The sequence below is a fragment of the Macrotis lagotis genome, unplaced genomic scaffold (assembly GCF_037893015.1).
Source record: "Macrotis lagotis isolate mMagLag1 unplaced genomic scaffold, bilby.v1.9.chrom.fasta BILBYCTG019, whole genome shotgun sequence".
Classification (NCBI taxonomy): domain Eukaryota; kingdom Metazoa; phylum Chordata; class Mammalia; order Peramelemorphia; family Peramelidae; genus Macrotis; species Macrotis lagotis.
The window spans coordinates 472086-489227 of record NW_027421926.1 but is presented as its reverse complement, the minus strand read 5'-3'; the positions used below and the strand labels follow the sequence as shown (position 1 = coordinate 489227).

Below are 17142 nucleotides of genomic sequence, written 5' to 3'. Positions count from 1 at the left end.
TTTCAGTTCTTGGGGATAGGTGGAGTTGTGTATAGCACAGATTTGTTGTCTATTCCTTCCTATATCTTAACTTCTTCCTTAAAGTTTTTTTTTTTTTTACAGCTATAGCACTTGGTGCATAATGGTTAATATTTTTTTTTGCTTTATTGCCTATATAACTTAGCAAAATGTAGTTTACTTCATTTTCTTTTTTCATTAGAGCTATTTATATTTTACTCAGTCTGAGATCAGGATTGCATATGGGAGGGCTATAGTGACTTCTTGCTTACCTCTCTAAATTAGCTCCCAGAATCTTATTAAAATATTCTTAAGACACACTGGAATTGAAGTATAGGCAATTAATTTAATAATGCAAAAAAAAGTATTCCAAAACTTAAAACTTTATCATCTGAGATTTACTGTGTCTTTGTAAATATCTATTTTATGATAATGATATTTACATAGTTGGAAAGGGTTAATCATTAATTCAAAAATTAACTTAGTCATTGAGATGATTATGCAATTATCCTTTTTAAAACAACTTTCAAAATTGAAACTTTTTTACATCATTTCTTTTATGGATGGATCAACAGACTTTAAGTTGGATTAATGGATACAAGAAATATAAGCATGCTAGTAACAATATCTGTATGGGAAGAAATGAATTTATATTATTAATGTACAAGTATTCATCTGAGTGGAAATATTAAGAATCTATTTTATCTTTCCAGTTTGTTTAATACCTGATCATGCAAATTATATAACTGATTCAGGAACATAGTCAGTCTATGGGCATATTTATTATAATTGAATTAATCACTTTCAGTGCTTTAATTAGAACATCAGATTTCTATTTAATTACCTGTGGAACCAGATTATTTATTTCTTCAAAAGCATAACTATTATGTGTGTCATTGATGAGCATGCTCATATATGTATATATTCACATATGTATTTTGAGTCCTGTGAAATCTGATCTGTGAGAATTTGTTTGTGACAATACAGTAGTCTTGCTTTATTTCAAGTATTCATAATTCTATTAGGATCTAAAATATTGATTCTAACTAATGTTTAGCAATGCCACGTATAAAATCATATCAAATTAAAATATTCATACTTTAAGTCATGTATAATGTAAAAGCCAGTTTCTTTTGTATGTACTTGGAATTGATTATACTGTTTAAATACAGTGGATAATAAAATTTTTATTCCATTTTCAGATAATGTAAAGCAACATCCAAATTTGCAGGTAATAATATTGATACTTTTAAAATAGATAATTATCTGATATTTCCTGGAAAATTTAATTATATCTATCTTGGTATTTGATTTATTTTTATATAGAACTTTCACCCTACTATTGAAATGAAAGATTCTTTCTCAAAACAAGAAGAAATGCATGTTAAGAAAAAACAAAAGTCATGTAAGTTTTATAATTCCATAATTTAGTTAAATACAAAATATATTTTAAATAGTTTTCCACAAGCATATTATTATTTTTCTACCTGGGTTCCCAATTTGTGATGCTCCTTTTATGTAAGAATTTGGTTTAGATGACGCAGATGAAACTGATGACATATTCTTTTTCCCCCCTTCTCTACATTTATGAGAATAAGTGAATTTGTAAAATTCAAAGTAAGATGTTTTATTTTTATATACTGAGTACCATTTCATAATACATTTTGATAAATTACTGTCTTTTTTATCTAGAGTGTGTTGTAAATCCAATGATGTATTTATGTAATCTACATGCATATGTATGTATATACATAAATATATAAAGCCTCTATCATATATCATATGCCAATGAGTGCTTACTTTAATATACGTAGTCTTCTAATGCAAGTTAACATATATTAAGCATCTCTTATGTATCACATGAATCATTGCCGACTGTTTTGTTCTAACATGTACAGATAAAAACACATAGTTTGTTGCCTCAAGGAATGTACCATCTTTGTTGGAATACACAGTGCTCTAGGAAAATTGAGAGAAAAGTGGGCATACAAAACGGTAATGGTGGTGGTTAAGAATTTTTTGTAGGTCTGATGTCCCTGAACTGAGAAACAGGGTACCAAAGAATGCTTTAGAGTAGGAAAATGACCTGTATGTATACTTTTAGCCAGATTATCGACATCTTTGGATAGAAAAGACCAAAGAAAGTAGGAGAAAAATAGAAAACTAATTAGTAATATTTCCCTCCCCCCCAAATCAGTAAAAGTTGATGATGTGTTGAAGTAAAAAGGTGGATTTGGGAATGAACAAAAGGCAGTGAATGTTGGATATTGTGGAGGAAGAATTAATGGGATTTAACAAATTTTGGATATGATTCTGACTTATATATATTAGGATAAAGGGAGGGTGAAACATACACACCTTGAGAATTAAGAAGATGATCTGTCTAACAAAAATAAAGAATTTTAAAGAAGTGACACCTGTGGAGAAAGTGGAGAGGAGGGAAAGAATTGATGAGTTCAAATGTTTTCCTGTTGAATTTGAAGGTCCAAGAGAGACACACAGACTAATAGGTCCAATCATGAAATGTGGTGTCCAGAACAAGCATGATATTCACTTGTGGTGTATCAAAGGCAGAAATCACCCAGACTAATTTCTCCCTTCCTTTATAAATTATATCTCCTGTAATAATTAGTTATTTCATCATTGAATTAATCATTGAGAGGATTCTATTGAAATGATTTTAAAAATCGAAATGTTTGGCACATCATTTCTTAGATGTGTTTTGTCTACCTTCTTTCATGAATGGATCAAGAAGGTTTAAGATGGATTTATTGACAGATACAAGAAATTGAGGAATTCCAGTAGAAAAAAATGTCTATGGAAGTAAGCAAAGATATCTTATTAATATGCAAATGTACATGTTAGTGGATATCTTAAGAACATTTGTTGTAGCCCTTTGCTTCGGTGTTAAGAATATTGGTATTAGATTTTTTAAACATCTATTTTACCCTTATTAGTAATATATTTCCTAATTTTGCAAATTTTAAAACAAAATGAAGAATCATCCATACTATGGTTATTTGTAGTATAATTGAATTCAATCTTGTTGCTTAGATTGAAGTGCCAACCTGCAATGTAACCCCCGGTGGTACTTGATTTTCCATTTTTTTTTTAATTTTGACTATAATGTGAGTCATTGATGGGTATGCTAATTCAAGTATGTGTTCATATATATCTTTCAGATTCCTGACATCTGAACTTTGTGAATTTTAAATTACAGTCTATGCCAAGACTACAGTCTTATTTTATTGCAAGTGCTAATATTGATATTAATTGCCTTCATGCAAATGCCATATTTAGAATTATGCTAAATTAAAATGTTTTTACTTTAAATCCAGTAATGGAATGAAACCAAGCCTATTTATTTTACATGATATTGTGATTGAATACAGTGTTTCAATTAAGTTGATAATAAAACTTTTATGCTATTTTCAGATTCTCCTGAGAAGCATCCTAATTTGCAGGTAATAATATTGATACTTTATTTTAGCTAATTATCTAATATTTGCTGGAAAACTGTAATTATATCTATTGTGGTATTTAATTTACTTTTTTCATTAGACCATTCATCCTACTGTTAAAATGAAAGATTCTTTCTCAAAACAAGAAGTAATGCAAGTTAAGAAAAAACAAAAGTCACGTAAGTTTTATAATTCCGTAATTTAGTTAAATACGAAATATATTTTAAATAGTTTTCCACAAGCATATTAATTTTTTTCTACCCTACCTCCCAATTTGTGATCCTACTTATATGGAATAATTTCCTTTAGATGATGCAGATGAAAGTGATTATATATTCCTTTTTTCACCTTCTCTAACATTTATGGGAATAAGTGAATTTTTAAAATTCAAACTAAGAGGTTTTATTTTTGTGTAGTGAATACCATTTTATGATACATTTTGATAATTACTGTCTTTTTTCCTTTATCGCTCGAATGTGCTGCAAATCCAATAATGCATGTAACCTACATGCATATATATATATATATATATATATATATATATATATATATATATATATATATATAGCCTCTATCACATATCACACACAAGTCAGTGCTTACTGCTTTATTCCAACGTGCAAAGATAACTAAGTATATAATAAAATATATAGACCTTCAGCATTAAGAAAGTGGCCTGTTTTTTAAGAAAACAGTAAGAAATATTAAAGGAGTGTACCCTGTGGTAAGAGTGGAGAGAAAGAAAAGAATTGATGAGTCAGGGTTGTTCCTGTTGTATTTTAAGATCCAGGAGGGACCTACAGACTGAGAGGTTCAGTTATAAAATGTAGTATCCAAAACAAGTATGTTATTTATATATACTGTGCCCAAGGCTGAGCTCAATCTGTGGTCCTCTGTACATTATATTTCTTTTGAGAATGAGTGATTATTGCATTGAATTAGCAATTGAGATGATTTAAACAGTTTTACCTATTTTGAAATAACTGAAAATTGAACAGTTTGGTATATCATTTCTTAGATGCTATGTTTTAGATATATTTTATCTACCTTATTTCATGATGGAATCAAGGTTTAATATATATTTGGTGGGGGTGGCTAGGTGGCCCAGTGGATAGAGTACCAGCCCTGGAGTCAGGAGTACCTGAGTTCAAATCCGGCTTAAGACACTTAATAATTACCTAGCTGTGTGGCCTTGGGCAAGCCACTTAGCCCCATTTGCCTTGCAATAAAACAAAAAAAAAAGATGTATTTACTGACAGATTCCAGAATTTGAGGAATCTTGATAATACTATGTGATTGAAAAGAAGTGCATATATATTTTTAGCATGTAAATGTACATGTTAGTGGACTTACTAAGAAAATTTGTTTGTATCCCTTTACTTCAGTGCTATGAATATGGTTAATGAATTTTTCAGAAATCTATTTTACCCTATATTCCCTGATTTTGCAAATTTTGAAACTAATTAAGGAATCATCCATACTATGAGCATTTCTATTATAATCGAATTAAAGAATCCTATTGCTTGAGTTGGAATATCAATTTTGTATGTAACCTACTGTGGGATTTGATTTTCGTTTTTTTAAAAAAGGAAAAATTTAATGTGTTTCACTGATGATCATACTAATTTAAGGAACATTTACCATAGGTATTTCAGTGTCCTGAAATGTGTCCTGTGTGAAGTGTAAATGACTGCTTGTGCCAATACTAGTCTTGTTTTATTTCAAGTGTTAATATTGATTCTAATTTCTGTCTCATTCTGCAAATTCTAAGATTCTAATACTGCAAATACCATATTTATCATTGTAACAAATTAAAATATTCATACTTTATATCTAATAGTAATACAACAAGTCAATTTCTTTTTTCACAAAGTTGGAATTTAATACATTGTTTCAGTTAAGTTGATAATAAAACTTTTATTCTATTTTCAGGTAAACCTGAGAAGCATACTTTTTGGCAGGTATTAATATTGATACTGAATAATAATTGATTTTCTGATAGTTGCTGAAAAATTTAAATTTAACTCTTTGGTATTGAATTTTCTATTTTGTATAGCTTATTCAATCCACTACCAAAATGAAAGATTTTTTCCTAAGAAAAAAAGCAGAAAAAGGAGTTAAGAAAAAACAAAAGTCCTGTAAGTAATATAATTCCACAATTTAGGAATAAATGAAGAAGATTTTAAACAGTTTTCAGTATTCATATTTCTTATTTTTCTTCCCTGCCTCCTCATTTCTATTCATTTTCATGAAATAATTTGATTATGTTGATGCAGATAATATTGATGGTATTGTAATTTTTTCTCTTCTTCACATAGATAAGAATAAGTGAATTTGTAAAAATCGTATCTAAGAGAATGTTTTATTTTTGAATGTTGAATACCTTATTTCACATTGTTTTTATAATTGTTGGCTTTTTTCTGTAATCACATCAAGATGCATGAATCAATTAATTTAGGTATTCTCCTAATGCAAGTTAACATGCATTAAGCATTCTTATGTATCACATGAATCGTTGCCGACTGTTTTATTCTAACATGTGCGGATAAAGACACATAGTTTGTTGCCTCAAGGAATGTACTATCTTTAATGCAATATGCAGTACTCTAGGAAAATTGAGAGAAAAGTGGGCATACAAAACAGTAATGGTGGTGGTTAAGAATTTTTTTATAGTTATGATGTCCCTAAACTGAGAAACAGGGTACCAAAGAATGCTTTAGATTAGGAAAACGACCTGTAGATATATTTTAGACAGATTATTGACATCTTTGGATAGAAAAGACCAAAGAAAGTAGGAGAAAAATAGAAAACTAATTAGTAATATTTCCCTCCCCCCAAATCAGTAAAAGTTGATGATGTGTTGAAGTAAAAAGGTGGATTTGGGAATGAACAAAAGGCAGTGAATGTTGGATATTGTGGAGGAAGAATTAATGGGACTTAACAAATTTTGGATATGATTTTGTATATATATATAAGGATAAAATGAGGGTGAAACATACAGACCTGGAGGATTAAGAAGATGATCTGTCTACCAAAAATAAGGAATTTTAAAGAAGTGACACCTGTGGAGAAGGTGGAGAGGAGGGAAAGAATTGATGAGTTCAGATGTGTTCCTGTTGAATTTGAAGGTCCAGGAGAGGCATACAGACTAATAGGTCCAATCATGAAATGTGGTGTCTAGAACAAGCATGATATTCATGTTTGGTGTATCAAAGGCAGAGATCAGCCAGACTAATTTCTCCCTTCCTCTTTACAATATATCTCCTGTAATAACTAGTTATTTCATCATTGAATTAATCATTGAGATGATTAAAACAATTTTTTCTGTTAGAATGATTTTGACAGGGTGGCTAGGTGGTGTAGTGGATAAAGCACCAGCCCTGGAGTGAGGAGTACCTGGGTTCCAATCCAATCTCAGACACTTAATAATTGCCTAGCTGTGTGGCCTTGGGCAAGCTACTTAACCCCATTTGCTTTGCAAAAAACCTTAAAAAAATGATTTTGAAAATCAAAACGTTTGGCACATCATTTCTTACATGTGTTTTGTCTACCTTCTCATGAATGGATCACAAAGGTTTAAGATGGATTTATTGACAGATGCAAGAAATTGAGAAATGCCAGTAGGTGTTTGTATGGAAGTAAGTGAATATATCTTATTACCATGCAAATGTACATGTTAGTGGATATCTTAAGAACATTTTTTGTAGCCCTTTTCTTCAGCGCTAAGAATATTGTTAATAGATTTTTAAAAAATCTATTTAACCCTTATCATTAATATATTTCCTAATTTTGCATATTTTAAAACAAAATGAGGAATCATCCATGCTATGAGTGTTTGTAGTATAATTAAAATCAGTCTTGTTGCTTAGATTGAAGTACCAACCTTCACTGTAACCCGCTGTGGTACTTGATTTTCCATTTTTTTAAAAAATTTTGATGAATGTGAGTCATTGATGGGCATGCTAATTCAATTATATCTTCATATTTATCTTTCAGTTTCCTGACATCTGAACTGTGTGAAGTGTAAATTACAGGCTATGCTAACACTACAGTCTTGTTTTATTGCAAGTGCTAATATTGATATTAATTGCTGTCATGCAAATACCATATTTAGAATTATGCTAAATTAAAATGTTCTTGCTTTAAATCCAGTAATGGAATGAAACCAAGCCTATTTATTTTGCATGAAATTGGGATTGAACACAGTGTTTCAGTTAAGTTGATAATAAAACTTTTATTCTATTTTCTTATTCTCCTGAGAAGCATCCTAATTGTCAGGTATTTAAATTGATATTTTATAATGATCGATTATCTGATTTTTGCTGAAACATTTACTATAACTAATTTGGCATTTAACATAGACCATAATATACATTATTGTACTGGATGATTCTTTATCAAAGCAAAATGTAGAAAAAAAACTTAAGGAAAAACAACAGTCAAGTAAGTCGTATGATTCCATAATTAATGACAAAAAGAAGTCTATTTTAAAGAATTCTCACTATTCATATTCCCAATTTTTCTTGATTGATAACCAATTAGTATTTTTGTTTTCATGTAAGAATTTGGTTTAGTTGATGTTGATGACATTTATAGTATTTTCCTTTTCCCTCATCTTCATATATGTATATATATATATATATATATATATATATATATATGTGTGAATTTGTAATAACCTTATCTAGAAGATTTTGGTGCTGAACACCATTTTCATGTATCAGTTTGATGATTATGGATATTTAATACCGTGTGAAGGTACAGAAATCCAATAATATATGTATTGTCACACGTATCCCATGTATATCTTTCCCTACTATTTTATTGCAGCCTGCAAGTATAAGAAGGTTTTTGCCTCAAGGAATTTAGTGTCTTTGAATGGATACACCATACAAAATGATAAATTGTTTCTACTTCTGGAGTAATAGAGGCAAGGGATAGAGATAAAAGTGCACTAGAAAACTGAGGGGAAGAGGGCTTATGCTTCATGAACTGAGACAATTGGGTACTAGAGTTTGCTTAAGAGCAGGAAAAAATGGCCTATTTAATTACATTCTGAAGATTATAGACACTTTTGGACAGAAAAGACCAGAGAAAGTAGAAAATCAAAAAAAAAAAAAAAAAGAAAGAAAAGGAAAGAAAAACTCCGGTCAGGAATTTCACTTAAAAGAGACAAGAAATAGCTTTTGCAATAGAGTGGAAGGGGGAAGGTGAGGGGAAATGAGTGAGCCTTCACTCTCAATGGAAATGTCTCAGAGTGGATAGAAAAATATACATTTCATGTGGCCTATACATCTTTTACCCTAAAGGAAAAAAGAGAAATGGGTTGAGGAGAAAGCAGACAGAGGGATGTGGATGCAGGTCATAGAAGAGAGAGTAGAACATGGGAGAGGATACTCAGAAACAATACATTATTTTTTTTACATTTTACAAGGTGGTGGGATTGGCTGGTTTGTTTGGTTCCACAGAGCTGGGTGGTGATTGGGTATCTGGGATGGGATTTGGCTCAGGTCCTCCTGACCCCAAGAGCTACTGCACTGCTTGGCTCCCCCATATGCCACTTTTGAGTATGGAGAATGGAAGAAGAGAGCAAAAAGAACAAATGGGAGTAAGGAGGAATGGATGGAGGGAAGTACAATCAGCAATAGCAATTGTGGGGAAAAATATGGAAATAACTTCTCTGATGGACTTCTGCTAAAGAATGCAATCCATTCCAGAGACAGAGCTGATGGTCTGAACACAGACTAAAGTACTTTTTTTCTTTTATTTTTACTTTATTTTTCATGAAGCTTTTTTTTTTTTTTATTTTTGTGAGGGCAGGGGGATTGTGTTTATTTTTACAACAAGACTATATTTGTAATGCGTAAATAACTATTAAAGGTAAATCTAAAAAAGAATATTATAGACACCTTTGGATTAGAAAAGATCAGAGAATATAGGAATTGAAAATAAGAGAGTAATTTTTCTCAGGAAAAACAGTAAAAGTTGATGTATTCTTATAGAAAGGTGACTTTGGAAATGAAGGAAAAGCAGTGCATGTTAGATGTTGTGGAGGTAGAATCTAAAGGACTGATCAACTTTTGGATATTTTTTGGTCTAAGTACACATTCATATGTGGATAAAAGGATGTGTCAAATATATAGAACTTAAGGACAAAGAAGATGACTTTTCTTTAACAAAAATAAGAACTCTTAAAGGATCAAGGATGTTGGAGATTTAGGAGAGAAGGAAAGGAAGTGATTTCAGATTTGTTCATATTGAATTTGAAGTTCCAGGATGGCAAACTAGACTGAGAACTCTAGTCCTAAAATTTGTAAAAAAAAGCAAGCACAATAATCCAGATGTGGTTTGACCAAGGCAGAGATCAACCAGACTAATCTCTCCCCTCTTCTGTACAGTATATCTCTTTCCTTTCTATTTATTTATTTATTTTCTGCAAGGAAGTGGTGTTAAGTGGCTTGCCCAAGGCCCCACAGCTAGGTAATTATTAAGTGTCTGAAACCAGATTTGAACTTAGGTACTCCTGCCACCTAGCCGCCCCCAGTATATCTCTTTCAGTAATAAGTAATTAAAAAACTAATTGAGTTATTGAGATGATTAAAACAAATTTTGCTATTTTGTAGTACCTGTGAAAATTAAATGTTTTGGTTCTTCATTTCTTAGTCTATTTTATCTACCTTCTTTCATGAATGAATCAACAAACTTTAAGATGGATTTATTGATAGAAATAGAAGAATGCCAGTAGCAACGTGTATATGGAAAAATGAACATAAATTGCTAACATGAAAGTGTACTGTATTGAAACCATTTGTTTCAATACCTTTTCAAAACCCTTTTCTTCAGTGAGTGCTAAAAATACAAATTATTTTAAAATCTCTCTGATCTGTCAAAATTTGAAACTAATTAGGGAATCATCTACACTATGAACATTTGCAGTACAATTGAACAATCAGTCTCATTGCATTATTGCTCATTAGAGCATCAACTTTGTGAAAGAATTGAATTTAATGTTCTTAAATTATTATCTTATCGCAGTTTATTAGACCCCAAATTAGAAAAACATGTAAGTTTTGCAGTTCTATACTTAAGGAAGAAAAAAGATTGCTTCAAAGAAATTTTAATTTTAATTTAATTTTAATATTCATATAACTTTTTCTTCTTCTGGGCCTTTATATGTGCTTTACGTTTAGGTACTTTACATTATTTTATTTTATTTTTTCATTTATTATTCATTATTTTTATTATTTATTTATTTGTTTGTTTATTATTTATTTTATTTATTATATTACATTATCTTGATGTCTCCTTAGTTTCTATTTGCCCAATTCTCATCTTTAGGATTTTATTTTCTTCAATTAATTGTGCTTTCTTTTCCCGTTGGTTAATTTTACATTTTGCTGAGTTGTCTTCCCCTCCCAATTTGTCAGTTGAATTTTAAATGAATTGCATTCATTTTCTGTTTGGTCGATTTTATTTTTTGATGATTTACATTCTTTTTCCAGTTGATTATTAAAAGGAGTTCATGTCTTTGGTAAATTTCTCATAATTTTCCTGCATGATTCTCATTTCATTTTTTTCTTGTTTCTCTTCTTTCTCTCTTATTTTGTTTTTAAATTCTTTTCTTATCTCTTCTATGAAGTTTTATACTTGAGTCCAATTCAAAGTCTCCTTTGAGACTTTGCAAGTAGGTAATATGTCACTGCTTTCTTCTTCTGAGGTGGCATTTTTATCATCTCTATCTGTTTAGTAGCTTTCTATGGTTAACACGCTTTTAGCTTTGCTCATTTTGATTGTTAAGTTTTGCTCCTGGTATAAAGGGAGTATAGCCCCAAGTTTTTTTGTGCTGGGGCTAGGGTCTGCACTTGGTTTATCTCTGCAGTACAGGCCTTGCCTGTACAGAGATTTCTTTTCTTCTTTATGTCCAGGTTCTGGCTATGTAGTGGCTATGTTCCCACCCCAGTCCTGAAAGCCTTAGTGTTTCCAGAGCTCAGACTTTGTTTGGACTTAGAATCCTCCCTGTTGGTTTGCTAATTGCCAATCTCTCAGTCTGTCCGGACCTGGACTGCACCTGGTTAAAAGCAACGCACTGACTTTCCTTGCTCTGCCACTTACCTGCACTTCACTTCCCTGTTTCCTCTGACGAAGCAGACATTTACTGAAGATTCTCTGCAAAGTCTACAGTTGAAAAATTTATTTGGACTTTTTTTTTTCCTTTTTGTGGTGGGATCTGTAGCTTTAGTGTCTGTGCTGAGGCTTCTTTTAGATTTGGGTAGGGAAAAGCTATGGGATATACTAACTTCACACCACCATCTTCACTCTGCCCCAGAATTCTCTGAAATCACATTTTTGCACTTGCCAACTTTTTTCTATTTTGCATTAAGTGAATAAATCCAAAAATGTATGTATTTTTTCCAATTCCAGTTAATATATGTTAAGCATTGATTATGTTTCACATGCTTATCAAGTGTCTACTGTTTTGTTCCAGCATGTAAAGATAAAACAACTAGCTTATTGTGTTAAGAAATTTATTGTCTATGGAGGGATACAACATACAAACATGTAACTGTGTTCCAATGTCTGCAGTCAAGATGGCAAAGGAAAGAGTTATAAAATGCTGTAGGAAAAGTTAGGGGGAAGAGGACATGAAAATGCATAATGGATGTGGAAGGAATGTTTCATAGGAGTGATGCCCCCTAAACTGAGATAGCAGGATATTAGGGAAGGCTTCAGAGCAGGAGAATGTCCTACTTAAGTGCATGAAGAAGATTATAGACAGCTTTACATAGAAAAGATCAGAGGAGGTAGGAATCAGAGATAAGAAGACCAGTTACTAATTTATTGCAAAAACCCAGGTAGAAGTTGATGATGTCATGAAGCAGAAAGATGGATTTGGATTCCGTGGGATCTGCAGCAGCCCTTCCCCCCGGGTGCCCCACCCACCGGGCCCCAGTCCCTGCGGCGTTCTGCCTCAGCCAGCGCCTAGCAGCTGACTTAGTATGAGAGGATAATAGATGTTGCAGAGGAAGCAACTTTTGGATATGAGTGTGTCTCTCTATACACACAGACACATACTTGGATGAAATAAATGTCAAAAAATAGACCCAGATGGCTGAGAAGATGACATGTCTAAAAAAAGATAAGAAATATTAAAGAACTGAGGGCATTGGAGGAAGAAGAGTGGACATGATCAGTTCAGGTTTTTCATTTTGAATTTGAAGGTCCAGGAGGGACACACATGCTGAGAAGTCCAGTCCCTAATTTGTGGTGTCCAAAGCAAAGCTCAGAAGTGATCTGACCAAGGCAAAAATCAGTCAGATTTACATCTCTTTTCCCCTGAACATTGTTTCTCTTTTAATGAAAAATACAATTGTTCTAGCTTTTGTGATACATTTTGTTTCAGTTTGAGCATATAATCCACCAAAGTCCAACAAATTCTTCCAAGCATCTATCTATTAATTCTTCTTCTAGCTTGTGTGTGTTCTCATTTTTCTCATTTTGTCCTTAAAGATACCATGAGGCAATCTGTCAAATGCTTTTCTGAAATTTAGCTGGTATATAATGACAAATAATCCATTTGTAAATCAGTCAAGTAATGCCAACAAAATGTGATGATAGTCTGGTATGGACTGTTTTGACACTTCCCAACAAACCAAGAAAATCTACCAAAAGGGATCATCTCTGTTCACACAAAGGTGCTCAACAGTTTCTGAGGATCTGTAAAGTCAATAATAAAAAGACCGAGATAAATTCTGTCAGATATAGCAATTATGATATCATTGATAACTTTAGAATCACTAGTTTCATTAATGTTAGGGTGAATGGCAGATAAATGGGTTTGAAAAGTGAAAATAACTAGTAATTAGTCAGTAAAAATGGGGGAAATATGTATTATAATTTGAGAAGATCCATGATTAAGTGAAGGAAGGGTGAAGATCCCATTCTTTTATAGGATACAGAAAATGGGATGGTTATTTTATAATATGGTGATTATCCCTTTCATGCATCATTATCCTTTATTTATAGTCTGCTCACATTTTAAAGGGACTATCTAAACTCTATTAACTGTTGTCTTCATGCAAAATTTGCAATGAATATTGAAAGTTAAAATACTTCTCTTCAAGAAGTTAGATTATTTTTAAAAAATCTATTTTACAATCAAATTTATATTCATCACATTTGGGGGAAAATAAGGCAAATGTGTTTAAAACAAATAGCAGTTCTTTTTTAAAAAAAATACATTCACTGAATTGTATCTATAGCTAGCTGGTCTCAAAGCCAAAAAGATATGGTCTCATCTACGACACATACTGGCTAAGTGACAAATAATCCATTTGTAAATCAATCAAGGTACTTGGTTCCCTAGGCAATTCTCGAAGACTAGAAGTGACAGAGAAGGTATTTTCCTCATTTGAGAATACACTTTAAATAAATCATAGGTTAAACATAACATGTTTAGTCTCTACTTTTTTTTTAGGTTTTTGCAAGGCAAATGGGGTTAAGTGGCTTGCCACACAGCTAGCTAATTATTAAGTTTCTGAGACTGGATTTGAACCCAGGTACTCCTGACTCCATGGCCGGTTCTTTATCCACTATGCCACCTAGCTGCCCTAGTCTCCTCTTTCTAATCCTAAAGAATTAAGTGTATGTTATTTTTAAAAGGATATCACAAAAGAAAAGTCTTACTCCAAGAATCTTAATAATTTCATAGAGACTACATGAACAGATTACTTTTGATGAAGGGAGTAAGAGTAGACAATCCAATAAATGAAAGAAATAAGTTGTTGAGTTTCTCCTCACGTTGCCTAAGAGATAAAATACAGGATGCATAAATAAGAAAAATAAAAGTCATAAAGCTGGATGGTAATTTGACTGATAGTGCATGAACAAATTAAGAATTTGTCACATGGATAAAATTGATATACTGTGTAACTGTTTCTAGTTATCTTCCCCAAAGTTAAATACAGTCAATGTAACTCCATAATATAAAATAGCCATCCCATTTTCTGTATCCTATAAAAGAATGGGATCTTCACCCTTCCTTCACTTAATCATGGATCTTCTCAAATTATCTGGTTAGTTGATGTTTCCCAATAATTGTTTCCATAAGATAGGTTTGAATGGAATGTAATTACCATATTAGTGAATGTAATTTTAATTCTATTATCCAAGATATATCAGTGAAGATAATTGTGTCATATTCAGGTTTAACTGTTTATGCTGGCTTTGTTTCAATAGATTTGTTTGAACTGTGCATTTAATTTTTAGAAGTTCTGTTACTTTTCTTTTTACCTCTGTCGATATCTCTTCATGTTATCATACCCCATCTAGCTAGCTCTGAGATAACCAAAGTTTCACAGGGAATTTCATTTTAACCACTGTAGTCATTTCTATATATATCTTGTTTTCATAATATATTCACATAATAAGAAAAAGTTTATAGTGTATAGTAATGAGACAGCTCTTTCATGTCCCTATACCACTTGGCACCATTGATTTCAGGACATTTTTTTCCTACTTCTTTTGAGGCAGTCCTGGCCAATGGTTTTATATTCTAAGATTCAGTTTTTGTTCTCTCTGTGATTTGAAATAATCAGATTATTTGATTTTGTCCTTTTTAAAATTATTTTGTACTCTCATGGCCTAAGTTATGACTTTTTTTGTCACTGACCATAGTTTAGAACTCCATCTATCCTATAATGAGCTAAATTAGAAATCCAGTTCTCTTGTAAATCACTTTTCTACTCTTATGTAAAGAAAATTTGTTAAACTTGAATGAGGGAAGTAGATTTGGAGGAGTCTCATCTAGTATCATTATATGCAACCATGCTGTCCTTCAGAGATGAATGACTTATTTTCTGAAGAAGTCTCTAACCTTGCAAGTAGCCTCAAAATGAACATTTTTTAATTGAAGAGAGAAGGAACGTGTTGTTGCTAACCTGTCAATAACAATTTTCACTTAATCCATCATGTTGTCCCCATCCCTATAATGCTTTTTACTCTATAACCAAGCTCATTGCTTTAACCCCTACCCAACTCTGTTTTTAGTTCTCTTGTAATTCCATAAACTATATAAAGGCTTAGTAATCCCTCCCTCCTGGTCTTAGGTCATTGAGAAAGAACATTGATCCAATTTTTGGGTTACTGCTAGCCTAACTAATAAATTGATCACACACAGATCATTACCTCTCTATTTAATTTTTATTTTCCAATGTAGTAATTTCAGCTAGATTAAATGCATTTAAGTCATCACAGCTTCTTATGATTTATAATAAAATGGGTATGATCCAACAAATTTAAATTTTGCAATAGATTTGAGAATACAGATTCATCAGCTAAAGTCATAATTAGTAAAATAGAAATTTCTTCTATTTTAAAATTGATTATAATAAATTAAAGCTGTCATAACTGTCATTGCTGATAATAGGAGATCTTCATTTATATAAGGAAAAATAATATAAGGGTAATGTAAACTTTTGCTTAAATATTAATATAGATTTACCACAAGAATTGGAATTTAAAGGATCATCCGAGGAAAGCCAAGAAAGTTTTGATAAAAGTGACCAGGAACAGGTATGTAAAAATGATATTGAAATTTCTTCTATTTAATTTCAGTAAAAGTGGCTTTTGTGCTAATTTTCTGAACTTACTTTACTCTTAAATGCATTTTTGTCTGCTTTCAGGAGTTAAAATTTTCTGTAGAGTACAGGGACATCATTCATGTTTTATATGAATAGAGTAAAGGGAGAATTCCAGAATAGGGTTTACTGGTGGCAGTAGTACAAATTTGTTGCAAGATAAGGATGTTAACTTAGGCTAATGATCATTTAATTATTTTCCCTTTGTAAGCAAAATAATTGCAGGAACAGAAATGTCATAGATGCAAGTGAAAGAGCATCTTATTCTTTCTTATAAACAGTCTAAAATTATTAGTCACCAATAGCAAAATAATAATCTGGAATGTCAAAATTTAGAAATCCATATGATCTTAGACAAGTACATGGAATTCTATCAATGTGAATGTTAATAGATGGTTTTGAAGATGTCATGATAATAAAATCTTGCCATTGATGATCAAAGTTGATTTATCCTTAACCGAAATAATGAATCCCGTCTGTAGTATTCTCAAAAGTAGATGAAGCTCCTCTATGACTGACAATTTAGTACTCAAATAACGTTTCCCATTATATATTTTCACAGCTTTTATCATTTGGGATGTTTTTCTTACGATGAACTATAATTTCCTTCCAATAATGTGCACCCAGGGCTCCTGGTTCTGACTTAAAAGAGCCAAGTTCAACCAGTCAAGATTGTCTTCTGCATTCTAATTCTCTAAATATTTGATGGCTATCATCATAACATCCCTAAAACTAGACTAGACACTCACAGTTGCTTAGCAGACCTTCTTGTTATATGAATCATGGATGACTTCTAAGGTCTATTGTAGTTCCTATGAAGGAGTAGTAGTTTCCCAATGCTCTTAACATAATAATGCAGATGTGGTCTGACTAGAACACAGTAGAGGATTCTTATGTCTCTCACTAAGGATGCTGCACTTCTTTTGCTGGAGGGAAAGGTCACTTTAGCTCTGTTAGTCACATTACAGTAAACTTAAGAACCCCCAACAAGCACTTCATGTACTGCTATGAAAAACTACTTTGCCCATTGTGTAAATATGCTGCTTTTT

At 31.8% G+C, this 17142-nt stretch overlaps 1 protein-coding gene across 2 annotated transcripts in view; it reads left to right on the top strand.

Annotated features, from left to right (window-relative positions):
• The window catches only part of LOC141504008 (uncharacterized), a 149188-nt gene that overhangs the window by 72266 nt on the left and 59780 nt on the right, over positions 1-17142 (top strand). For both annotated transcript variants that reach the window (XM_074208856.1, XM_074208855.1), the window contains exons 19-25: positions 1200-1228; positions 1324-1402; positions 3433-3461; positions 3559-3637; positions 5391-5419; positions 5515-5596; positions 15952-16028. In XM_074208856.1, the coding sequence (XP_074064957.1) occupies positions 1200-1228; positions 1324-1402; positions 3433-3461; positions 3559-3637; positions 5391-5419; positions 5515-5596; positions 15952-16028 (404 nt within the window). The remainder of the gene's footprint in view (positions 1-1199; positions 1229-1323; positions 1403-3432; positions 3462-3558; positions 3638-5390; positions 5420-5514; positions 5597-15951; positions 16029-17142) is intronic.